This window comes from Anoplophora glabripennis, unplaced genomic scaffold (genome assembly GCF_000390285.2).
Source record: "Anoplophora glabripennis isolate ALB-LARVAE unplaced genomic scaffold, Agla_2.0 scaffold2, whole genome shotgun sequence".
Taxonomy (NCBI): domain Eukaryota; kingdom Metazoa; phylum Arthropoda; class Insecta; order Coleoptera; family Cerambycidae; genus Anoplophora; species Anoplophora glabripennis.
The window spans coordinates 1,573,766-1,600,331 of record NW_019416325.1 but is presented as its reverse complement, the minus strand read 5'-3'; the positions used below and the strand labels follow the sequence as shown (position 1 = coordinate 1,600,331).

Here is a 26,566-nt window from a genome sequence, read left to right as displayed (position 1 = left end):
CTGTAAATTGGTGGGGGCCTATTCTAGAAAAAAATATCCATTTTGGTAGCCTCCCCCTAAAAAAATATATATTCTTGTTGTATACACTTTCTTCCTCTAATAGCAGCTCTTAAAATCATATCTTAATGGATAGATTTCAAATTTTAAGAATAAAAAATTATATTTTTCAGAATAATTTTTCTTTCTTGTTCATGATGGGGAAGGTCTTAAAAAAAACCTTTAAAAAAAACTAGTTTTCATAAAATAATTTTTTGTTAACATGATGGGGGCTCCTAGTTGGTGGGGGGCTGTAGACTGCAGCCTACACCAGCCTATAGGTAAATCAGGCACTGTATACTACCCTATAAATGTAAAAATATGTCTAACTTTTTGCATTTTACAATTTTGAATTTTTTAACTAGAAAATATTGAACCATGTTCAATTGTAAATAAAATAGGTATACTTGTTACAAATCGATAAACTCAACCGTTTTCGAGATACCGACATTTTATGTTTTTGAGATTCGGCGGGAATTAAATTAAAAAAAATATTTTTTCCAAAGTAGAAAGCACTGACATAATAAATTGATAGCACATTCTACCCGAGAAATAATCGTAAAAATACATTTTCAAAATAATCGGTCCATACATACTTAAAATATAGCAAAAAATCAAAAATATATTTTTAATTTTAACACCCTGTAGAACGTAAAGGAACAACAATTGACTAAGGCAAGTTTGGCTCAATCACTATATTTTGACGTTAACAATCTGCCATTAAGTGTGTACCATTATTAATGACTCACCCTGTGTAGATCTCTCTCTATTTCATGTACTAGCAAGAGATCCAGATATCATTCGGCCACGCCAGATATTTAATTTGAATGCACCCCTGTCCTGAAACAGCTCCAGAGCTAGAAAAATAAAATTGCATGTGTTGGATGGTTGCCTAATGGTTGGAAAGACTGTTGGGTTTTGATCTTTGATGATAAAATGCTGAAATCAGTATTGAAACAGGGTTCAAATTAAACAGGATCTACGGACAGCCTGGATTTTCGCGCGCCTCTGTGCCTTTCTGATATGATAAAGGCCACAGATTGGAATCATGTTCATGATTTAGATTTTTTCATACTTTTAACATAAAAGAAAAACCTAATCTGACCTAACCTAAAGCATATTTGGCCCAATTATCATATTTTGGGCTCAAGATTTGGTATTTGGTCAAGGTACGATTTGTGCTCTTTCATTTAAATAATTAATTGTATGAAGCTTATAATATTATGAATAAATTATTACAAAAGTTTGGAATTAATTTATATATAATATTTAATTTTGATAGGTCGTGTAAAAAAATACACCTAAACTTCATAGTTAATTTAAGGATTTATTGTTGTCGTTTACTTAATATGTAATAGAGATATAAAGATTTAATGTTTTATAACTTCAAGGAATTTGAAAGAGGTAAATAATGAGAGGACTAATTTTCATCAATATTTGAAATTTGTTACTGCTTTTTATGCATATATTTATTTTGTTTGATTTTGTGGACTTTTCCTTATTTTATTATAAATTACAGTTTTTTCGATTGCCAGTAAATATTATTTTCAGTGTGTATTTATTTCCCGTCATTTTATTTTGCTAATTTATTGTACATCTCCTTTGACCTTGTCACGAAATGCTGTAAAACATTGAGAAGCAATTGGCAGAGAAAATTGAAGAATTGAGAAACACCCTAAACCCGGTGACCCTTCGTATTGATGATTAAAATTAAAAGTGTCAGGCACAGTGGGGCAGTGCTGGGGCGGCTGCGCGTTGCTGAAAGCTGGTTGAAGCTTTAAGCTGCCGTCCGCTTTCGATTTGCAATGACAATGAACCGCGGCGAGTGGTAAAAATTTTTAATCGACTAATGTCATAGTGCTATTATTAAAATGAGGAGCAGTAGTTCGGAACTGCTCCTAGACCAACAAGAGGAGCTTAGGAAGCGAAAGATTAAGGTGAGATTTAAGGGCATGGTAGACCTAGGCCATTTATTGTAGTTTGTTGCACTACCTGAATTTTATTCCATAAGAGCCACTGCTTATTATTCAGAGATATGCGCAGAATTGGTTGAAAGTGAAAATGCTTTTAGAATTATATGCCCCTCATTGTAATAGCGAAATAGCTGAAATTCTGTAGGGGATCAATATTGTAATAAAATTGTGATTTATGTTTGTAGACACACACACCTTATGTGTAATGTTCGTGTTATGGTAAATGTGTTATGCTTAGGCTGCCCAAAAATATTGACCCCTCAATTGTTTAATGAACTGTCTCACCCTTTTTAAATTTAGTCACCCCATTAGCTACATGTAGATAACCATTTCAAAATAAATCTAACGCGCCCTATCAAAGAACACAAAAATCGTCAATCTCCCGTAAAAAACATTCTCTCCTGCTTCAACTCTATTAAAGAGAAATCCCAATTTGTTACTAATTCAAATAAATAATGTAGCGATAATTACGATCTGTTTAAAATTATGAATTTTTGAACGTTTACATCGTTACTAAATACTGGAGAAATGCTGATGGAAACAGTGTCGTGCATAATGATTAACTGAAGGGTGAAAAGTCAATAGAAAACTGGGAATATTTGTAAAATTATATGTCAGCATTTTAATGAGCACTTGTAAGTGCGATTTCTTTCTTGAAGGGTCTCCTTTTTTCAGGAACTCGCTGCAGCAAAGAAAGCAAAAGTCGTAGCAGGTCGATCATGTCGAGAGCAAGCACTTTTCTATTCGACAAGCCTCTTGGCAGTGGTGGCAATGTCAGCAGGATCTTCACTTTTGTTTTTAGTACCACTCTATGTAGATCCGGCCATATCAACCTTGGCTTCCAATTTCGTGACGGAGCCTGTGACATGCATCACCACGAGAAGAGAAGAACTCATGGGGTTGGCGAATTGTTCTTGGAGTTCGTGTCGTGAGGGGTGTACGAGTGACGCCTATCATTGCACACATATTTATGTCAGTTACAACGATAGCAAGGTGAGGAAAATTAAATAAAAACACAACTTTAATGTTGAAAAGCCAGGGGGCAGGGGCGCTGGACGCAAATATAAATAAGATGAACAAAGGAATGCATAATCTATCTTTCAAAGTTACTGGAAAGGTGAAAAACCGACGTTATGGTTATTTTATGTAGATATATATCATTTATTTCGTACTTAACGTTTAAAACTTCAAATACACTTATTGTTTAAAAGAACCTTTAACCTTGAACCCCATAATGTTGTAATTTCTGCACTGGACAACTTTTCATTTATAGGGTCTTTTTTCGGCATAGGGTTCATATAACCTAAATCCGGTACTGGAAGTACCTTTAAATAGTATAAATATTTCAGGTTACCAACTTTATTTTTTTAAGGTTACGGGATACGGTTGCAAATAATATCTTTTTATTTAATTATTTATTTATTTATTTATTTACTTGTGGAAAAGGGGACAAATACAGGCTTTATAGCCCAAAACGATGTCCACAAAATACTTAAAGCTAATTAAATTTAGAAGTACAGAAGTAATTACTACAACAGAAAATGTTAGTTTACAATAATAGTTCCCTTTAATTAAACTAATTAAAACACTTTTGAAGACTTGTAGACGTATTATGTCATTTACTTGAAGTTATAATAGAATATACCAAAATTTCACAATAATTTAATTTCCTCAGTATTTTGCTTTAACAAAGTATGCATAGATATTTTAAAAAGAGCGTAGAAATTTTGCGGAAGGAACTGACGCCTCATATCTGCAGCACTGATCTCTAGAATGTCGATTTATTATAATTGTGTTCTAAGCTAAAGCTAAATGTAGGTATTGTACTCTACTCTACAAAATTATGTGGCATTGCATTTCTGGAAGTGTTATATAAACTTTTTTACTTATTTTTAACCTAAGAATGTCCCCTTAAAATGTGTGCACTTCCTCACGTGACATCCTGTGTAGTAGCGAAAAAAAATATTTTTTTCGTTGACCACGCCACTGGAAAACTTTCCAGTTGAATATTGTATTTTTAAGTAAATAAAAAAGCTCGCAGCTTTTCGAGCTACATTAATTTCTAACGTATTAACAGGAAAATCAAGGTTACTGTCGGAGTACGCAATGCCGTAAATTTGCAGACAAAGGTGCATGAAATTTGCCCCAAGGGGCAAATACATGGTAAGAATCATTTTTTAATGAAGTACAGAGGTTCTTGCTATAGGTTTTGACAGGTAGTGTACCTCACTAAAGAATCTTGACGACCCAAAAAAGTATACCTATATCTATAAATTGTTTACATTTTTAAATCCCCAAAACCCCCTGTGTACTACACTGATTTCAGAAATGGTGTCTAATTTGAACCGCTTTGCAGGAAGAGCCCTACAACCAAACTGATGACGCTGTCCTCTTAGTGAACATAAAGGGATGTGGATATCCACCCAGTGTTCTCTGTTCCAATTTTACGGAAACGTACGGTGTGGAGGGAACAGAATTTCCTTGTTATCATTCCCGTGAAAACCGCACAGTGGTTTTGACGCATTATGAGAGAGATGAGCAGGTTGCTATAATAATACATTATTTTGCGGTGCCATTTGTTATTACTTTAGCTACATCTGTAGCACTTTGTGTGATGCACTGTGACTGCCGTTGTCACCCTACCACTCATCACAAAAGGGCCAGAAGACCACGTGTTCAAGATTTGAGTGATGGTTCAATAAGCATTGGCGTTGACCTTAGGCACAATACAAGTTATCATTCCGATTTAGTGGCCATAAGGCCTATGTAACGATATGTCAGACTCCCACCGATATTATACCTCACCTGTATTGAAGGCTTGTACAGAGAATTTTAAAGAGATATTAATTGAAATTTTTCATAAATCAGGTTCACCTTGCTCAAATTGCAGAAGTACGAGCTCTTTTACCAAAATTGAATTTCAAAATTTATGTAGGATTTTAATAAAGCAGCAGTATGTACTTATGTCCATAATGTTATTTTAAGCAGAATTAGAATAAACTGAGCTCATGTACAGGGTGACCAGAATAGCTTGGCCGCCATTACACCACGGAAAGTGCAAATAGGATCTTTATATGTCATAATGATATAAGTGTGTGACCTAATATTAATTAATTTTAAGTTTAATACTTATCTCATCATGCCAATAAGATCTCAGCTTGAGGTTTCCTATTTGATTTTTCCGTTTTCCTGCAATGGCGGCCAACCGTCAGTTCCTGATCACCCTGTACATATATAAGTTCAGAACATGTTACTTTTCTTTGTCTTTTTGAAATTCTCTAGAAGAAAAGATTAGATATAACGATGTTATATACTATAATTGTAATAATTGTGCCCCTGGCAACTATCGAGTTACATTTACTAGTGGAAACATAACATAAAATAAATAATATACCTATGCTTTAATATAAATATATAATAATTTTAAATAGGTGCAAATTGTACATTTTAATTAGAAATGTATTTTTATAAAAAATGTTATTGTTTCTATTAAATTTAGAGATGTGTTGATATATGAAATGTTTTTAGTTATAAATATATAACTATGCGTGAAAGTTAACGTAGATGCTACCTATCTACAAGTTCGGGTTAATTTTTGTATTAAATTTTCTATTAAAATATTATTGTATAAGATTTTTTATTATTGATTGCATCCTTTCTCATGGTTCTCATTCTTGGATTTTATGTTAAATTGAGAAACATTTCTTTTTTACTACATGTTTGAGTTAAAAATGTATGTACAAAATTATGTTTACCGATAATAACATCTAACATTAATTTTATTAAGATTTTATAATAGCACTACTCTTGTTGTTAGTTAATCTCAACATTTCTGAACGCGGTACAGGACAAACGCGGACGGACAGCAAACTGCGTGATGTTGTCCTCTCTCGAAAGATGTAGTTGCCGAGTACCGCCGTGCTGATTTTAATTTTGAATTGAAAACGTAAAAATGTGTGTATATATAGTGTTTGAATCGTATAATAATTTGTACAAAGTGATTTTTAGTGGTAACATTAAATATGTGTAGTTTTGTGATGTGTGAGATATGAAAATTGACGAGAAATATCTCCTACAAGAGTAACAAGGTAAGGCTACCATTTTAAAAAACAATTGTTTTTATAAATGATTGATTATTCGGTGTTCAATGCACAAAAAGTATTGTGTTATATGCGATGCAGTTATGTTTATAAGTAAACATAAATATTTAATAAAATATTAAACTTAGGTTAATTCAGGAAATAAATACAAAGTAGTTATAATCTTCATTAGCAGATAGTATATTTTTGTTGCTCTTTTTATGGTACTCTTGTCTTGCAGTTTGCTGGACTTACACACTTAATATATTGCACAATTTTGACAGTGGGCAATCTACGTGTTACAATAACTAACTTCAGAAGCACTTTAAAAATACTTTCATTTTAATTTTGGCATCACGTTTTACTCTTGAATTGTTCTTTTTGTAGTTCCACTACCATCTTGTGTATCGGCTCTTGTTTGTTGTAACGGAAGAATATATACTGTATTGAATAAGATTGTGCTTATTTGAAATTTAATGAGCTGTCTTAGATTTTATACATTTAGAGATATATTAAACTTGAAGTAAATAGCACTGTCTAATATAATAATTCACAAAATATATTCATCATTATAAAGCACCTAGGAGGGCTTTATTGAATAAAATGTCACAGTACTACATAGTATGCAATAATTGGTATATATGCCCGTTTCTGTTATTGGGTATGACAGTACACAACAAACAGAAAATTATAGAAATAGTATTGATTTTAGTAGCTCTGTGAACAAATATTTGTAGCTTACCTAATAAAAATAACAGTGTTTTTAATTGTTTTGATAATTTGCCAATTTTAATTTTTTGATTTGTTGACATGTTAGTGCACTATGCACAAAAGGGGACAGGCATCTCTCACTGCCATCGCTCTTGTGAATGCCTATGTATTTACAGTTACTTTATTTTTGTGGGTATCGTATATCTATGAATTTTATTTTTTTTTATAGGTAGGTCCATTGATTTATGTACCTAGGGGTAGCAGTAGTGTCAAACAAATAACTACAAATATCTATTTCATTAAGGTTAGTACTTATCGTAGGTACTCTATAAAGCAGTAAATTAAAATTTTTATATTGTTTCTTAGAATTTGATGTCATTGGAAATATGTCAGGTTTAGAAAAAACACTTTTTAATAAAATATTATATATTTTACAAACATTAAACAGTTATTTTAGGCATAGCAATTTTAATTTAAAATATATAAATTATTTATGTGAACAACAATTTTATAGAATATTTTATAATCGAGAAATTAATGTACAATAATAGAGTGACAATACTGGCCTGTATTTAGTGATTGGTTAGTTTAATAGAATCCAATATTACACTAGTATAAAAGTTTTAATTCTAAATATATGTATATATTTATTAAACTAAAAAATATATATATTTTGACTAGCATAACATGTGACAAGTAGTTGCACCTATACAGTGATTTTTAAATATTTCACTGAATCTTTTTACAGATATACAGTGTGTATAAATAAGGCATGTTTAAGGCAAGTTACTACTTGATTTGTATGGGTGATTTTATATAAAACCATTAAAAATGAATATCGCAACACACTGTATACATAAATTAATTCCAAATTTTGATATTGTCCTTCATTATATTCAATATAACAGTAATTTTGTATGCATTGTTAAATTTATTTATGTCATTAGTAAATGGTTTATGGCTATTAATTGTAAGTTTATACTGGAAAAGCAACTGAATTTTAGTCGAATATATCATACCAACAATTTTAAATTGATTCATGAACTGGATTACAGTTAAATTATTTTTATATTAACGATTTTATTATAAAAATATATTTTTTCTATAATTCGATTATATAAAATAGATAACAATAATTAAAAAATATGTACATCTTTGGTATTTATACTTTACTCTCTGGGCCTACTGTGTTTTGGTAAAATGAGTTTTGTATATTCCCAAGAAAAAGAGCACAAAGGTGTCCATAATTTTTCTGATACCATTCTGGAGTCCGTCCCCTAAAAAAAGACAGTTTATTTATTCAACTATTTTTTTAACCAATCTAAACAATAATACAAATTTAAAAATAAAAACCTTAACTAAACTAAAAAGAAAAAAATTATTACATTGTATCGACTCTAGATAGGTGAAGCAATCTCGATTTTCCAGATCCACAGGGCTCTATTAAGTATCTAGACGCCAAAATGACCCCCCTTGCCGTATTTGGAACCGGTACTATATCTGGGTATTCCACAGATGTTTCCACTATTAAACAGGCATCTTTGGGAAGGTCGGTTTTCCAAGTACGCACTATGCAATATTCTTCATTTGGTAACGGAATTATGCGTTTTCTTACATACTGGAAAATCTCGGCTTTTTTCTCTAATTGAGACACTATTTTTGCACAATGTAAATCGGGGTCCCATATATGCCTTTCCCTTAAAAGTCGATGCAACACTTCTGAGGGTGGTGCTTCTACTTCAGCTGAAACTTTCCATAGACGAAGTGGTAACCCATCAGCTACTTTCTTGTAAAATATTTCGACTTTTTGATTGTGAGAAGATACTGGGATCCACCCACGGCATTTTTCTCTCGCTTCCTTTAAGAGGTTTGTTTGGCATTCGTTTAAGTAGTCTTTCCAACCTCCTAGTTCTTTGCCCAGATCTGTCAGTAGTTTGGCTTTGGTGTCCTTTATTTCGCTTGACTTACATTGGTTGAGGAACTCTTGGGGAATCTGAAAAATTACATTACTTGAACTAAATTAAATATTAGGTGTTCATATAGTAGCCTTTCAAATTTATTACTGAGGTCTGGGACAAATATTAATAGTTCCATACCAGGATTTTATTTTGAACCACTCACCCTGAACAGACTGTTGAAGTTCTTCATAAAGTAGAGCAGGCATTCATGTCCAGCCTTGTTTTCAGCCAATTCTTTTGGATGAGGAGATCCGAGATTCTGCTTATATGCTTGAGAGTAATGGAATAAAGATGGTGCAAAACACATGGCCAAGTTGCTCTCATTCATCTGATTAACTTGCGAATGCTTGGAGATGGCCAGTAAAAAATGCAGTAAAACTTGCAACACTTCGATGTGCTCATCTGGCATTAATAAAAGAGCACACAGAACGGACTCCCGACGTAGGTAAGGGGGGACATCTGAAATATTGATTTTTATTCATGGTGTCACTAGATTAAAATGTAAAACGTGATCAGCAGTGTGGAAATTCGAATGACCTCTTTAACTAGGATATATAGGTATACAGTTTTTCAGTTAAATTTTATTTTAACATGAAAGCTAAAGGTAAACTAGTCTGGAGAATATTTGTGGAGTGAATTAGTAATTATTATATAACTTGCAAAGGTAATGCAGAATATATATTTGCATATACAGGGTGTTTGTAAATAAGTGCGAAATATTTTAGAGGGTGGTTGCCGAAGTTATTTTGTAAAAAAAAGTTCCCCAGATACAGTGTTTAAATTTTAATTTTTTATTTATTTTTATTAATTATTTCAGTTTTAAAGATATTAACTCGAAATTTGAAAAACGCTTTGGAGGGATAAATGTGCATTTTGTGGGGTGATCCGAATATTTCTACTTGCACCAGTGGCGTTCGTGAGAATGCCACCTTTTTAATAAAAAAAATTGGTACGCCACTGACTTTCCCGTTTTGATATTTTTTTTAGAAATCCGCCATCAATTCTCAATGAAACTGGTGTCTTCATTTTTTTTCGTAGGATGCACCGTTTTTAAGGAAAAAATAAAACATTTTATTGCAAGTGGTGTATTTTTAATTTCTATCGATACATTATCTTGTAGGTTGCTGTTAATATTTCTAAATAAAATACAACCATCAAATTTCGAGTCAATATCTTTAAAAAATAATTAATAAAAATAAAAAGTGTAAAAACACTACCTCGGAAACAAAGCATATTTCGACCTACGTTTATATGAACTTTTTTTCACAAAATAACTTCGGCAACCACCCCCTAAATTATTTCGCACTTATTTACAAACACCCCGTATAACTTAATGACAAATACTTATGAATGAAAGAATTTGTAACAGTTTTCAAATAGTAATAGTTTGAACAAAAATATTCAAAAATGTAAATCACATAGGTTAACCAACCAGTCCAGAACTATAAGACATTAATTATTTTATACAGGGTGTTTTCTATAGACAACTACAAATTTGAAACAAAATTTTATTAGATTTTCGAAATGCAACACTACTTAAAATAAAATATCTCCAATATCAGCGAAAATTTTGTAGAAATACATTAAAATGACTAAAATTTGTAGTCTATATAGAATACTCTTTCCATTTGAAAATTAATACAAAATTTAAGTTTCCTAAATAATTCGACCAACCTCTCAACCGAATTGAAAACTACACCATCAAACACTCAGTATGTAAAAATATACAGTGTGTATTTAAATAAAGGGACAAAAGCAAATGCTATAAGATAATTCTGAGGCCAAAATATGATAGTTGTGCCAGTTGGTGCAAATTCGCTTAATTAGCAAGTTATAGGGTGTTCGAAAGATCTGTTCCATTTTACTCGTACAACGTGAAATTTTCGAGTTATTTTTTACACCTAAATAATCTTATTATATAGATGAATATACAGAAAATAACTCCAAAAATATTCGTTTCACAAAAAACTTTTATAAATTTTTTTATTGCAAATACATTGTAATTATAATTATACTTCAGTTTTTAGGACTTTTAATGATTGCGTTGTACTTAAATTGCATTTTCAATAAAAAAAGTCTTATAAATTTTTTTGGGAAACGAATAGGTTTAGAATTATTATCAACGTATTCAACTGTGTAGTCAGTTTATTTTATTTTTCGAATAGAATAGATGAGATATTTTTTTCGTTATAATATCATTGTGCATCAACTGAACTATTCTAAAATTTGGCTTGATTGTTATATTTTCGCTACAAGATTATCAGGCAACATTTGTGCTCCTTCTTTTAAATACATTTTGTATAGTGTATGCAGTTCAATTCAGTTAAAAAAAAACAACGACACGCTGTCGTATAATCCTTTCCACTTAAAAATCTTCTAATTTTTATTTAAACATTTCTGTCTTGGATATAAAACTGACCACCCTGTATGTACAAGGTTGTAAAATTCCAGTTATATATTATTTTAGTTTAGGTTTGCGTTTAACGGAGAAGATTATTTGAGATCACCCTGTACCAGGGCCGTAACTAAAGCAATTGAGCCTATTAAAAAAATTTGCCGAATGGACAAACATCTACTTATTTTTTTGTGCACGTTATACCAAGTATCAGTTAACTGTGCTAGGTCAGCAATTTTTTTTTCTGGGAATAATTTGAAGTAAATGATTTTGAAATTTAGTGCGAGAGCAACTGACGCGTAACTTACATTGGAAAATGAGTATGAAAGTTTCCGACAGTTTGTTGGTGAGCAGGGTTTCAGGCAATTCTCGGAAATATTGTTTCACCATATCGGCTACGTCATAACATTGTTGGTCTGTGTAATCGACACCTACGTTCGACTCTACCATGTTCCGCAACGCCTGTATCCTTGATTTAACGCCCGGTTTTCGAAAAATGCCTACTTGATCTGCCGCATTTTGCTGAAGCCATCTCATGGCCTCCTCGATATTCCTAGGTAGGACTTGCCCTGTTCTTTGAAACGTTATCGTAAGGGGTACGCCAAACACGTTCTTATCTGCAAATCGATGTCGATGATGAGATACCTGGAATAAGCTCTCTGACACTCCTGATATTGACGGCATATAGATCAGCTTACAATGATTTACTTTGAAAAGGCACATGATCAATACTTTTTGTTTAAAAAACATATATCGTCGTCTTTTAATAAACTACTTAATGTTTTATTTGTTGTATGTTGAGAAATGCGTTTAAGTCTATTTATCGCGATATTGCCTGAAAATATCAGGAAGTGCCATTCGTTTTGTGACACAAACCTTTGTAGACCGGGGATTTAATTTTTCGGATGAATTTTGGCAAGTCCCAATTCCATCCGGTTCTATGCGAGGGACAGTACTTTTCCATGTGTGCTGTTAACTTAAGTAAAGCTAACTTCTTAAGTACTTGTAATTGCGTGGATGACAGATGGGACAACAACGGTCCGGTGGTATCTGGTGGTATGTCCCTTTCTGGCGCTTCTATTTCTTTTTCCGGTAATTTATGCCATATTACCCTAAAATTTACACCTCATCTAATCAAATGGGTAATAGATTTTCTTGTTGTATATTTTGTCAGTAGTAATAAAATGTAAGTTTTCATATACATATATGAATTATTAGTAAAATATATAAATATGATTGCAGAACATTATTCAGTTGTTGCCTATAATTATTAACCGATATTTTTGCAATTCAAATTCGTAGGAGATATGAAGTTTAACTGACTAAATCTAAGTCAAGATTCAAGTAATTTTGTAAAGTGATTTCGCGTCAAGGCTTTTAATTTATAGTTCAATGAATGATTGTTTTCCAAGTTAATAATTAGAACAAATAATAAAATACTATCTATAACTAATTAATTAGTCTTGCATAAATACCCTATAAAATTTATAAATATTGTATTTTAAATAGATGTTTCTGATAATATCCTGTCTTGTTTTCTTTGCTTTTCTCACCAGAATGGTCTCTTTAACTCATCAGTCGTTTGATCATATCTTTTTTTATTATAAATGGACCCAGTGTAATCTTTAGGAATTACTTACCAAAGTTTTAGGAAATTTTCCTGCAACTCAGAGTTGCATTTTGAAGATATAAATCAAAAGTTTTTTTTTACTTTTTAAATTTTAAATTAACATATTTGAATAAAACATTTTTGTCACGATTACAATAATATAAAGGTTTGACAGGTTTGTCTTTAATAGCAGCAGAATCCAAATATGGCTAAAATGCTTAAGCTCGGTGTGTTAAGGCATTCTCACATGATGCGGGGTTCGGCGAGCAATTCGTCAGGTTACAAAACTACTCTTTTTATGGTCGAGTCAGAGCAGGTGTACTTAAAAGAGGTTATTGCAGGTTTTTAAGCAACCTAGTCTTTGTTTGAAATATTACGCATATGGCATAATCTTTTAGCCGTGTTATTAGAGACAAATATGTCAAACTTATAGCTTCGAATTGTACCTCAGAAGCACCTTCAATTGTTTTTTTAGTACTGCTTTGAAATCGCAAACTACGTAGGTCAAAGAGATAAGAGAAATAAAATGTCATAATTTATTCATTATTTCACGAGGAATTGTTAAAAAAACAATTGAGCGTCGCATTCGAGATATATTAGGGAACATATGACGAAAAGAATGTCAAAAGTGTTAAAGGTTTAAACAATAATATAACAGCATTTGCTTATTGCTTAGCAACAATAATCTCTTTCTAATACATTCTTATGGCCATATCTCTCTTTATTAGCGATAGACCTATCATCCTGGAAACATTCTATTAGAATACGTATAAATAAGGAAAAACAGAGTTGGTACCTATATCTCTGGAACAGAACGCGCAATAGTTTTTTTTTTTGTTTGCTCTAGGTAATCTGATAATTTCGTTGCCACTATCAGTATAAACTCGATTATCCGGACTTTTCCATGATCAGGAAGATCGATCAAACGTGTTTAGATAGATTTACCAATCTATCTGGATTCTGGATTCCGAAATATAATAAAACTTCCGACTTTTCGATTGTCCGGAAATCGTCCAGTTCAGATAATCGAGTACAATAAACAGTTATTTTATGGTTGAGGTTTAAGAGAATTCGAAAAACTCACCGATCGGTGGTGGTGTGGGGATGCGACCACGTATCAGTTTTGTCGAATGATTTAGTCCTGGCCCTCCTGGTGTGTTTTGGGGTGATCTCCGAATCCGACACGTGGTTAACATCACAGGATTTTAAGTCACTTAACTGTCGCGTAAGCGAATCTAGCACATTGTCCCTATCACTAAACAGTACACCTTCCCTGCGTCGCCGGAACTTGGTGCTACCAGCTCTACGCAGCCTCTCCTTAGGACTGTCCGTGCATTTTTCGAAAACGTCGTCCTGATCGACGCTCTCCAACCGCTTGGAGGTATCTTCGAGATTTTCTAAACAAACGTATATCATTGAGAGCATTGTTGTAATGTACGAAGTGACTTACGGGAAGGCATCTTGTTACATGTTCTGGACCACCTTCTGATGTCCGTTTGATATGTCCAATTGTCGGACAGCGCGCAATACTCATCTTCAGACTCATCCGTGTGTGTCACCCTTTGTTGGTGGAGATGGGCGCAGCTATTTAGGATCTGCAGGCGGCGATAAAGGGAATGAAGCACGTCGGGTTCTAAAAGCGGGTGATCTTGAGCGGCCGTCGATACGTCGATGGGGAATTGCATATCTGAAACAAAACCATTGTTTGGTGGAATACAATTTTGTATCGGCCGGATTGAAGGGAGCTGGAGCCCAGCCGATTTGATTCTGCATTATCGCAGTAACTTTTCGCTATGTAGTTATTATATTTCCTTTTTTTAAGCGCTCGGTGTTATATTTGCTTGATAATAAACGTATGTAAAATTGATACACGAGAAAGATGCCTTGAGCAACAAATAAAAATATTTACGTATAATTCCACAAAAAAATATGTACCTATATGTATGTAGTAAATTGTATATTTTCTGTATAAATTAAAATCGGCGGTTTTAATTTGTCAGTGTTGCGAGAAACAACTACTCCGAAGGCTATGTGCCCCTACCGGCATTGATTTATACCCGCAACACCTAGTGCAACAGCTAGGATCCTTCGCCAGTTTAACCCACCAGACACAGACCGGTTTCGGACTTATTAGTCCTCATCAGTGTGCCATAGGTGAGACAACCTTCCTACTGTAGCCATTTGAATGGCACAGTTGGGAGTCGGCACGACAAACGGAGCCATTTGCGCTCCCGCGTACAACTAAAATCAGCGGTGTTTTTAATAATTTTTTCCGTGCATTTTTACAACGAGGTAATTGTTGAAAAAATCTGTTCTAATCAAAATTTTACGCCTCTTCTACAGTTCAATTAATGTAATTAACATAATTTCATATAAAATTTAATTGCCTGTAATTAAATCTTATTACAAAACGAGTTAATCTAAATAACAACTCAATTTGAAATTAAATAATAATAATTGATTAGTTTAATGCCATCTATAGTTCGTTAATTAGTTGGGTGTTTATAACATTAATTTTTACGGATGTTTTAAATTTTAACGCACCAAATCTTTGTTATATGAAAAATATGGTTGTGTCTGGAGTAACGTATCATTATCATCAGGCAAAGGGACACAATAATCGACAATAACGAAGAAGGTACTGTGAAAAGGGTTGAGATAATACAGTCTGGGCCGGGTGGGCGTTTTAGAAATATTTGAGTTCTGTTTTCTTACCTTCGTACAGCTGGGCATATTGCGGAAATCCTGTCGCGCGTAACCACTTGCAAGCCTCGGCAGCCTCGATTTCTGTAAAATAAAGTTCTCTTTCTGGGGAAAATAATATTTCACACAAAGTAGGTCATGAATATATGTCAAAAAATCTTGACAAATCGATGTACAGGGTGCTCCCCAATAATGTATAATGTACATATTTTCGGGGTCACCTCTACATTGTGAATTAGGTCCAAAAAAATTAACTGTAAATTTAAACTATGAAATGAAACTAAAGAACAAATCAAATAGGGTTAATATTTTAGTATTGACGGTTTTGTTTTTTGAAAAAATTTCATAATATTTACTCAATAAACTTGTTCAAAAAGAACATAGCTTCGTTCCTATGAATAATAAACATTATTTAGCCCATGCTATTCATATTTAAGAACTAGGAAACTAATGACTACCGTTTGTTTAACAAAACATCGCACAGTTTTTAAAAACAAGTTGTAATGCAAGCAACGAAATGTGAAACTATTATGTCCTCGTTATTGAAACATTTAAATTTAACCTAATAAATATTTTCAAAATAACAAGACACAAAAGGGATGCAGGGAAACCTTATTTTGTAATGCTGGAAAAACTTCAAATAGGTATCAAGGCCTAGAAATAGTTTTATTCGTGTGACGGTGGGATTTTACAATTTTTTTTTTACAAAGGGGGGAGGGGTGGCATCACCAACCTGCGATTTTGTGCGTTCGCATTTGTCGCCATAGCTGTTCGGCCTTCCGTACCGTCCAGTTATCGTTAACTTTAACACTGAGACTGCGGAAGAACTTATAATCTCTTACGCGGATAGACATATTGCAACTACTCACCGGCCAGGTGTCTGTCGGACTGCGAACGAGACTGCTTGTTCACCTGAAATTACATGATCAATTATGCATGGCCACCCATCTGGATAACGAGTTAAAGTTCAAAGGCGCTAAGTTATATACGCGTGATTAATATAATAGTCGGTTAACTGGCAATCCCGGCACAACACAAAATCCCGAACTAGCTGAAATGCGATAGTTTTGGAGCACGGGACTGCGGAAATCGGGAAAATGGCGGATTTGCAGCGCACAAGTGCAAAACGATCTTGTCATTTTCAAGATGCAGATCCCGTAAACATTTTTTCGTTTCAACACAGCCTTCATAAATGTTTACAAGCCACGTGACGAGTAATTTGGCACGGAACAGTAATTTTATTTGCTTCGCGTTGGTAATTAATTGTATTGTAGACAACTTAATTTGTTGCTGTTTAATAAATAATGCGTACGCCTATGTCCAGCGGCTCAGTTCTGACAGCCCTAATTATAACTGATTTAGGGATTTTTAGTTGATAGTGTCAATCGTGCAATGTCGCTCACGTGGTTTGTAATCGTTTACGAAGGCTCCGTAGTACTTTGATTTGCAGTTAAAAGTTTGACAAATTGTCGAATTCATATTTTCAAATTGGAAAATTGTCTGGTACCTTATGAATACATAAACAATTTGGATGATATGCCTGAGCGGTATTTATAGTAACAATAATTATGGCATTAATTTTAATTTACGAGTAATGTCATATATCAATGTGCTTGTAAAACCGACATTTACAAGAGATCGTCATAAGATGAGCGTATATTAAATGTATTGTAATTTTTTATTTATTACAGAAAGTGCAGTAATAAATGTTTATTTACCTGACCCCTAATGTACTTCCAACTATCTCCGAATGCTCTTTTTTATTCGATTAGGTATTTCGGCCAGTGAAAATATTTTTTTTTGCGCTAAAAAGTCATTTAGTTTTGCAGATAACAATTCTTCACAAAGTTAACGTTTCCAAAGCTCACTGTTTTCGTTATTTAAACTTTAATTATAAAATTGATAATGCAACAGTTTTCTTTTTTTTTCAAAGATTTCAAAATTTCTGTCAACAAATATTTCTGGGTGTTAATTATCTAACTATATATTTTTTACGGGTTCTATCTATTTTATTTTTGAGAATTTTGCTCTATTATCATATAATAAACGTTTTACTACATCTTTCGTTATGATATGAATTGAAATGTAATAGGTATCTACTAGTTTTTGTTGGTTTCCTACACCTGTGCACAAGGTTGGCATGATATATATCAATGATATATATCCGATGTATATCATTGATATATATCACGATATTTATTCCTTGATATATATCATGATATTTATAAAAATTTAAATAATGATTCCTACTGGTTTAAAGTTGCTAAAACTGTTAAGAGATGGCAGCAAAACCGTATGCTAATCGTTGATGAACGTGTTTATTTATGTGATTCCCCGAATTTTTCAACAAAGTAAAATTGAACGAATATTTTTATTTCATTATTTCTCCAGGGGTTAATCAATTCGAGCAGGTGCTGTGTGTTTGTATTTGTTTTAATATTTATGAAGTTTATGTTGACTTGTAAATTGGTTAGTTTTCGTAGTACTTAACATTCACGCAAATATTTTTTATCAGTTTCAGAGTTTATATTTATTTTTCCGTTCTTGTTTTTGATATTTGGAACAAAAATATTTACCTAAATAGTTTCTTAATTTTATTTCCGTACTATAATATACATAAACTAATTAATTAAAATAAAAATGTATATCAAGACTTGATATATATCGAATATATATCAAGATATATATCCGATATTTGATATTTATATAAATATCATGGTATTTGCCAACCTTGCCTGTACATAAAAATATTAAATAATAAAAATAAAAAAATAATTAAATAAAAAAAAGGGTAACTGAAAATGTCCCTATACTCTACTCGTATAAGTATAATCAAGAATTTTTTTAATACTGTACGAATCTATTTTTGTAAGGCTGCATTTTTTGAGATAAAAAAGATATAGTTCGCCTAAATGTTGTGCCCTAGCAACAGCCTTCAATTTTTTATTTTTACCATATGCTCCACGACTAACACCGTTGTAACCTGTTTATCTCCCTTTTCAGACTCGTGCTCTAGATAAAGTTAGATTATATATAACACTTTCGGTGGTAGAAACAGGAATATGGAATATCGAACAGCACGTTTAAAGTTCTATTCTGTTTTAACTATAATGTAACCTACATTTACACTGCGCCAGACCGAGAGAAGGGTTCATTTGAAACGATCAAAAACGGAAAAACGTTCACGCGCCAGCGTCTTGAAATGTCCCAATACTTACTTTGTTGGCACCTCTTTTCAGAATAGGTGCCGATGATGATTTCGTGCCCAAAACTTGCTGCCATCTTTGTTTCGGGGTCCAGGCGGTGATCAGTAGGTGGTCTCTGCCGTCTGTGGAAGACGTCGACTGGGCATCTTCGTCTAGGAGGTCGCTGTCTGACGTGGACGTTAGACAGGGAGATGACGAGCATTCTGAGTTCCACGTTAGGTTTGTGGAACTTGGGGAAAGGGATGGTGATGTTTGCGTGGCCGCATTTATTGCGTTATGTTCGCTTAGGGTTATCTGTAAACGAACATTTGAGTGAATTTGATTGTACGCACGCATGCGCGATGTTAGTTTTGAACTTACAGAATTCCCAAGCAACGAGTCCGAGCCTATTGTGTCCGACAATAAGTCAGACTCAAAGAGATGCTTATCGTCGAAGTGTCCATCTTCGTACAGCTTATTGCCATTTATGTAAGGAAAACCATTGATATTGCTGTCAATGTTATTATTGTAGTACTGATAGCTGGTAACGTTGCTGTCATTAAGTTCATTTTTAGCCAGCAATTCCGATATATCCGACTTGATTGTTTCGTTTAGTTGGATGAGGATTTCGAGGTCGATGTCCTCGATGTCTGTTTTTTCAGAGGCGTTGTTCTTCGGCTGCCTGCACCTCTTAGGGGGCTCGGGGGGATATCTCTGAGCGCCCCTCTCGAATGCCTGGGTTATCTCATTCTGGAACAAAAAGGAGTTTATAAACCACCAGTTTTTTTTTAATATATTAATTTTTTAATTTTTACCCTCAAATTAATTTCGCTCTACAAACACAGTAATTTAAGTTTATTGATTGAACCGGGCAAAGGCGAGTTGGTGGTTTCCGCCTAAGGGCAAAAAATGCATTTCATAGAAGCCAAATACGCTCCTATTACGTGTTTATCTAAAAAGACGTTAACAAATCCCCAAGTCCCGTTTCTAATCCAGGTTGACCTCTAGCAATTTCAATTTTTTCTGCTTCAGAGACCAGGACAGAGTGTATTTAAGGGACTGTTCTCCTTTGGCTATGCTCAGTATTAATCTTGTTTCAGGCTAGACGTTTTCAAAAATGTACAAGTTTTTAAGATTGATTTTCCTCGTTATGTTCGTCAGTGCCGAAGTGAGTGATAGTTTATGTTTGCTCATGCTAAGTAACCATCCTTAAAACTAAGTAACTTAGTTCATTTAATTTCGCAACTTTTTTTCATATAATTTTAAATATTTTACGACATTTAACCTTGATACTTTTAACTCAACATTTTCATTTCATTTCTTGATTTTGTTAATCTATAAAACAACCAAAAAGCGTTACAAAAGTTTTTGAAAAATACTAATTTTAGGTTCTACATTTGGTATCGAGTAAAAGTCGTTTTTCAATTTTGTTCAAGTCGCGGAAGTCGAAAAATATATTTAACTCGTTCGTAGTGTGAGATTTTTTTAATGAAATTGTAGATTCAAGACCCTAGAAAGAGGTTCCTCAATTCGTATCATTACCCGGTGGACGAGATGGAGCTGAACAAGAACGACGGCGAAGACGTGTCCTGCGGAGCGGGCTTATGCTTGAAGAGGTCCTCAGGTCAGGACGAGATGGGTCCTTTCTGGGCGAATAGAGGTAAAAAGGACCCCACCTACATGCAGGAGCCCCTGTACGCCTCGGAACCTTACTGGGTCTTCGTCAGGAGGGATGAACAGCAGGAACCGTTCTTCACATCCAGGGGTAAAAAGGAATCGAAAGGCGGGAGGTACTTTAATAATAATATGAGGCTGAGGGAGAGGAGAGAATTTGTGGACGACGTGGACTCGCCATTTTTTGCCGCCAGGGGTAAAAAATTAAAATCTAAAAATGACAAGTTGTAAGTGCGTTGTGTTCTCTAGTTCAATTATGTTGATTCGTTCAAAGTAGCTGTAATAAAATTAACATATTATGTCACTTGTTTTATTTTTACCTTCCCTCGAATTTACACAAAATTTTGATTATCAAACTTTTTAGCTAACTTGTTGTTTTGTATTAAAAAACATATATTTTATTACTAGATTCCGCATTTTTTACTCTGTTTTAAAGGTTCAACCAATGTTCTTCGATACCAGAAATCTGGGTAAGCAAAAGATATAATTCCACAGACAGGAATCCTAACTTTTGACAATGTCGTTTCAATACTTTTTTTCTGTTAATATTTATTATTTCATACGAAAAGAGACGCTACCTGATGAATAAGGCTGTCAGAGAGAGCCGCAATTCAATGGAGTGCCAAGCGGGTCAACCGCCGCTGCCTCAGAATGCTTTTCACGTTCACATCACGTTAGTATACAGTTGCCTTGTTATCGTGAGGATGTAATTAATTTCTATTCGTTTGTGTTTATTGTGGTGTATTGTAGACAATTTAATTTGTTGCATTTTAATAAATAATGTGTACGCCCATGTCTCGCGGCGCAGTTCTGACAGACCTACTGATGAAACATTCCCAAGTAAATTATGGAAACAAAAAAATCTCTTTGTGGTACGTGTTTTTTAGTCTTTGTCGAGAGTGATAACAACGGCAGGAATAGGGGATATTTTTTTTAAACAAACTAATTTTAGTTTTTATTTTGGACAATTATTTATTACCTAGAATTCTAGTATCGAAGAACATTGCTTGACTTCATTTTGATAAGATTAAAACTTTTTTTTTTATTTATTTTATATTGTTATTTGTGTATTTGTTTATAACTACATATGTAATTATCACAGACTGATAAAAGTGAAGTAAATTGCACTTACATTCTTGAATTGTGATAATTGTTACATCAAAATAAATATTTTAATTGTTAATACATATTTGACAGATATCTATTGTAAATAATTTATAAATAATCCTATTTAATTAATATTTTCTATTAATCAATTCTCCATAATTTCAAGAGCTGTCTTATTGGAAAATAAACTATTAAAGGAACGGATTATCGCATTTACACAATTTCGACTTATTTTTCTTTTAACTATACATATATATTCCAGGACCGTATTAACCTATGGTAGGGCCTGGGGCTGCAAGCTTTAAGGAGGCCCGTTTTTTTAAAAAAAACTCATGCAATCACGACTCACCGATATAAAATTTCAAAACATAAAAACTTTTTCGTTTGATTCTAGAAAAAAAAGGTCACGCAATCACCGACTTACCGATATAAGATTTAAAAAATTTAAAAACCTAAACGCGTTTTCGTAAAAGTTTATAAACTATACTAACTTAAAAATCATATAAGTGTATTGAAAGCAGAATAGACCTTTTTAGGAGTGACGTCACATACGTCAAATAATAGGCAACCCATTGACATGAAGAATGTCTCACTATTTTTACTAGATCGATTTTCGACTTTATGTACTTTGGACATAAGTGCCAAAAAAATGTTTTCTTTGTCATGACCTTAAATATCGCGATATTCTGGCAATATTTAAGAAGTTTCAAACCCCAAGTGACAAACTAAGAGAATTATAGAATTTATATATTTAAATTTATAGAACAATATTGACTTTTATAGTAATTAATAAATTAAAATTATATCGATGTTACTGAGCATGCGCATTAAAGATAATTTCATGTAAGCGTAGCCTCGCAACGGGATATCATTCAAGAAAATTTGGTTATGGTTAAGGTACGTCTATAATAAACAACTTGAAGAAATAAGCACTCGATAGACACAATGACACAGTACAACACCAAGAAAAACAATAAAAATACTTAATAGAACTAAAAAATGCCGAGATTAAACAAAGGAAGAAAAAATACGCGATGATATATCAACAAGATCTCACCTGCATATGAGGCTATTCTTCCCGAGAATGCGCATTAGAAATAACACGGCTAATGTTAAATTTTTACTTTTTAAATTTAGGAATATTCTTTTATGTCGTTTTTTGTAAGTTAAAAGTACATTAGTGTATCTAGTTTACGAAACACGTGTTGGTTATACTTAAATACTTCTAAATCTTTGTAAAAATAAATTAATTTGATATTTAATTCATTTTTATAGTATCCATGTAAATAATACATAAGGATCAGATTCAGTCGGTACAATTTCTATGACTATGACAATTTGTTGGGGGTTGCCTAAATATGTGACGTCACACTAAAAGAGTCTAATGGCTAAAAAAATTAAAAAAAAATAGTTTTTTAGTATTATTATCAATGCAAAAGTCTAAAGAGTTAAAACATACCTCATAATGTTTTTGTTGTTTTTATTTTCCAATGTTAGCAGTGGGAAAAAATGGTATTTACAAAAGTTTTATTTACGGAAAAATTACAAGAGCTAGAAATAAAACGCAAGAGGGTAATTTTGTTTAAAATAAAAAGTGGACCATAAAAAAATATTAAAAAAATGTTTTTGCCAGTGGCGTAAAACAATTTTCTTCGAAAACCCTTACGGTACAATCCGTACGCCACTGAGTAACTTACAAAGTCAATCTTTTTCCTGTTACTAGGGGATTATCAAATTAAGCTAAAGCTAAAATTTCGTTTTATTATCTTATAATGTTCGAAAGTTATTGGAAACTTGTTGTTGAAACCAAACTCCCTGTAGCTTGGAAAAAAAATTATTTTTTAAACCAAAAAATCCACCGTTTAATTTATTCCCAACCTTTACGTTACACCCAGTATACGTGCAGTATAGCGTTGACAACAGAGTACAGTGTGACATAACAGCCGGTCACAAATAAATAAAACAAAAGGCAATTAAGTTAAATTTGTACCATGTGTCAAACTTTGTAATTATTTCATAACAGTCACACATCTCTTAATGAGTGTGCATATGCATTACCCCCTTTAATGACCTAATTAGAAGCTTGTGTCGTGTCGGAGCTCGTAAGAAGTTCTTCCCACGACGATTGTCTTTTATTTGTAGCGACATAAGGCACCACCCGCATTGGGGGCATGGGTTATAAAATGACAAGTGTTTGGAAAATGTAAATTCCTCCGAGTATAAAGAGATCATTATGCCGTTATTTTTTTATTTATGAGCCCATCCAAAGCGGAGGAGCAAAGTCGGCAGACCGTAAAATTATTTGGCGTTATTTGTATTAAAGGGTCCTGGTACCCTTTTTTGGAATACCCTGTATGCTTTATAGGTTATGACTGATTTGAAATCGGTAGAAACGTTTATGGATTATACGAGCGATTAACATAATTATGTGCTATAATAACTATTCGTTAAATTTATAATACAAACATTTATGGCTTTCATTGGAAAAAAAAAACAATGCGTCCATAATGATTTATTATCAAAACAATATGTACTGAACTACGCAATTGTGATAAGAAATAATAAATAGGCGTTTTAATAAACAGGACAAAGATGATCTTTTGTCTGTATCAAAATTGGTTTTCCCTTAGAATTGCTTCACTTTCAACATAAAATCGGCTTTATAAAAAAATATAAATTTAGATCATTTTTTTTACAGGAAAACCGAAAACTTGGGTTAATCCCATTTAGTAAATTTAAATAGTGAAAACTGGCCACAAAAATTTAGGTTATAATCCATTATTTTTTGAAGTTTTAAATTAAATATTCCAAATTTTTTATATTTGGGTTAAAAAAATTGGCTCCCTTGAATAAATTTTTAAAATACGAAAATGATTTTTTATAGTTTTTAAATTTGTCTTTATACAGGGTGTCCATTTACTAATGGGTCAAACGTTATCAATATGTATTAAGGGACGTAGGTCAGGTCAAGTTTTGTCAAATGCTTCATTTTCGAGACGGGGTGCTGAAATTGAAATTGAAATTATTTTCAGGCATACAGGGTGTTAGAAGTTTGACTGCCTTAATATAACAGACGATAGAATACATTAAAATAAACAAAAAAACCTTATATGATATGGGTCCTAAACTCAACCATTTTCGAGAAAAAAATGATCAAAACTTGATGTACAAAAAAAAAGTTAGATTAATTAAGGAATATAATACCATAAAATACAATGTTTATTTATCACTTTTTTTAACTTCTTTATGCTTAATTCTAAAAAATAATTAGCGTTGTAGTAAATTTAAAATTCGATAAAATTCATATCGAGCAATTCAGTTGGTATCTGGAATTGGACCGTGTCTGAATGTTTCTGCGTACCAGTATTTCCTTTTCTCGAGGTGTTTTCCAGCGAGTGCGCGAAAATTGGATTTTGAGCATATATTGTAGTTTGTTTTGTACTTGCGCGTTTAAAAATTAATGAATTTTGCGTTTTGGTAAATACGTAAATTATTTTTGATACGTATGATTGGATGACGTGAACTTTGGGTACTTTAATTACATATTTTTCAAATTCAGAATTTGATTAAAAGTCAAGTTCTTGTTTTAAGAGATTCATAATTACTAAAATTCGAGATAAAATTTAAGCACAACACTATCTCGTGCTACAAAATCGATACATTTTATTTTATTTATTTAAAAACTGGAAAACAATTGTCTTGAAATTTACTAAATGTTTCACAATAATAGTTGTTTACATTTATTCCGTAGGACAAGTCTACCGCGTCCACACGTGTATGCACCAGCTGTGTAGCGTTAGGTTAAGCGCTGTTGTCACATTGTGATGAAACTCTACAATATTAATACTCGCTGTAATATACATCTTTTTTGTTCATTTATGATTACTGTATCTCATGCTGAAGTAATGGCAGTCAAACTTCTTACACCCTGTATATCGGAAACTGTTTAAATCAATAAAAGCATAAAATTATCATTAAAAAAACACTGAAAATTTTAAATATGTTTCTTGCTTCCGCGCAGTGGCGTAACATACATTTTTCTATAAGAGATTGTAATTTGCGCGCTACTGTTTTTTTGTATTTATATCAAATTGTATCTAACGATAGGGGCCCCTTTAAAACCCTCCCTTTCAAATGTATCTCTAACTTCCTACAAAGTTATATTTGAACTAACCCCCTCCCCCTCCCCACAATTTTTTCCGTAGTATCTACTGGTGATTTGTCCGTTAAGTAACTGAACATCCTGTATAATCTTCCTATTTGTATTGCATTTCCAGAGACTAGTCATTTCAAAAGACGGCCCTGAATTAATATAAAAAAGGGGTGCATTGACTTTGCTTTTTTTGCCTTGTTACAATTAAAATCATTTGTGTACAATCTGGTCGAGGAAGTTTCATCTACAAAACTATCAGCTTCAAGGTCGTAAGATCGCGTATTATTACCAATATACCATTCCAGATTGGAAATGTATCTTTTATCTGTTTACAAGGTGTATGTGTACAAAGAGGACCTGCACTCAAAATAGGCCCATTTTGGCTAAGGATGTAGATGAATTAGCCTATATCAGCCTATTTCGAGTCTAGGAATCTGTGGTCTTCCGTTTTATAGGTACTTGCGGGACATCTTGTATATTGTTTAAGGATCAAAGGAATGCGCTCGGGCTAGCAGCTTCAAAAATAGTTTCGGTTATGCCGATAACGTACGTTTATTAATCACGAATATTGGAAAAAATGGCATGCTATTTCCTCGGTCGTGGCCTTACCTCGGTCTGTTCCAGATACAGTAACAGATCTTGATAGTGATCACTACAGTTCATTTTTTCAAGTCACCAATACGGGGTCCGCCCTCCAGCCATGCTGATGGTACACCTGCAAGAAACATGCGACATTAACAATACAAAAGGCTCGGAGAATCATTGATATGCCGAAAGGCATACTACGTAGCGACTAAGGCCTTTGGCAATCGATAAACACAGTGACGTCTCCACGGAGTATTTCCACTTACATTTTAGTAATAATTCTAAAATTTCTGCGATCTCTTTAGCACCCAGTAGTATGCGTAACATTGATATAATAAGAAGGAATTTTCAGCTGTTAGCCACCAACGAGCTGCTAATTTGTTGAAACCCACAGGTGT

At 33.0% G+C, this 26,566-nt stretch overlaps 2 protein-coding genes across 4 annotated transcripts in view; one reads left to right on the top strand and one right to left on the bottom strand.

Moving 5' to 3' along the window:
• Positions 1 to 1,854: 1,854 nt before the first annotated feature.
• On the top strand, positions 1,855 to 5,334 carry LOC108916791 (protein tipE). The gene is made up of 3 exons (XM_018723094.1): positions 1,855 to 1,973; positions 2,685 to 3,002; positions 4,366 to 5,334. The coding sequence occupies exons 1-3, from the start codon at positions 1,908 to 1,910 to the stop codon at positions 4,777 to 4,779; spliced, it is 798 nt and encodes a 265-aa protein (XP_018578610.1). The 5' UTR covers positions 1,855 to 1,907; the 3' UTR covers positions 4,780 to 5,334.
• Positions 5,335 to 7,252: 1,918 nt separating this feature from the next.
• Positions 7,253 to 26,566, bottom strand: part of LOC108917006 (rho GTPase-activating protein 7) — a 75,916-nt gene continuing 56,602 nt past the window's right edge. For all 3 annotated transcript variants that reach the window (XM_018723416.2, XM_018723414.2, XM_018723417.2), the window contains 12 exons: positions 26,193 to 26,298; positions 19,031 to 19,399; positions 18,683 to 18,964; positions 16,334 to 16,376; positions 15,477 to 15,548; positions 14,212 to 14,448; positions 13,846 to 14,158; positions 12,029 to 12,264; positions 11,461 to 11,769; positions 8,921 to 9,216; positions 8,185 to 8,792; positions 7,253 to 8,076 (listed from right to left, as the gene is read on the bottom strand). In XM_018723416.2, the coding sequence (XP_018578932.1) occupies positions 7,962 to 8,076; positions 8,185 to 8,792; positions 8,921 to 9,216; positions 11,461 to 11,769; positions 12,029 to 12,264; positions 13,846 to 14,158; positions 14,212 to 14,448; positions 15,477 to 15,548; positions 16,334 to 16,376; positions 18,683 to 18,964; positions 19,031 to 19,399; positions 26,193 to 26,246 (2,934 nt within the window). In that variant the 5' untranslated portion in view covers positions 26,247 to 26,298 and the 3' untranslated portion in view covers positions 7,253 to 7,961. The remainder of the gene's footprint in view (positions 8,077 to 8,184; positions 8,793 to 8,920; positions 9,217 to 11,460; positions 11,770 to 12,028; positions 12,265 to 13,845; positions 14,159 to 14,211; positions 14,449 to 15,476; positions 15,549 to 16,333; positions 16,377 to 18,682; positions 18,965 to 19,030; positions 19,400 to 26,192; positions 26,299 to 26,566) is intronic.

Bases quoted from the DNA above. Each gene is read 5' to 3' on its own strand.
- LOC108916791 (XM_018723094.1), top strand. From the start codon at position 1,908: ATGAGGAGCAGTAGTTCGGAACTGCTCCTAGACCAACAAGAGGAGCTT. The intron at 1,974-2,684 runs GTGAGATTTAAG...TCCTTTTTTCAG, and splicing joins TTAGGAAGCGAAAGATTAAG to GAACTCGCTGCAGCAAAGAA. The intron at 3,003-4,365 runs GTGAGGAAAATT...ACCGCTTTGCAG, and splicing joins TCAGTTACAACGATAGCAAG to GAAGAGCCCTACAACCAAAC.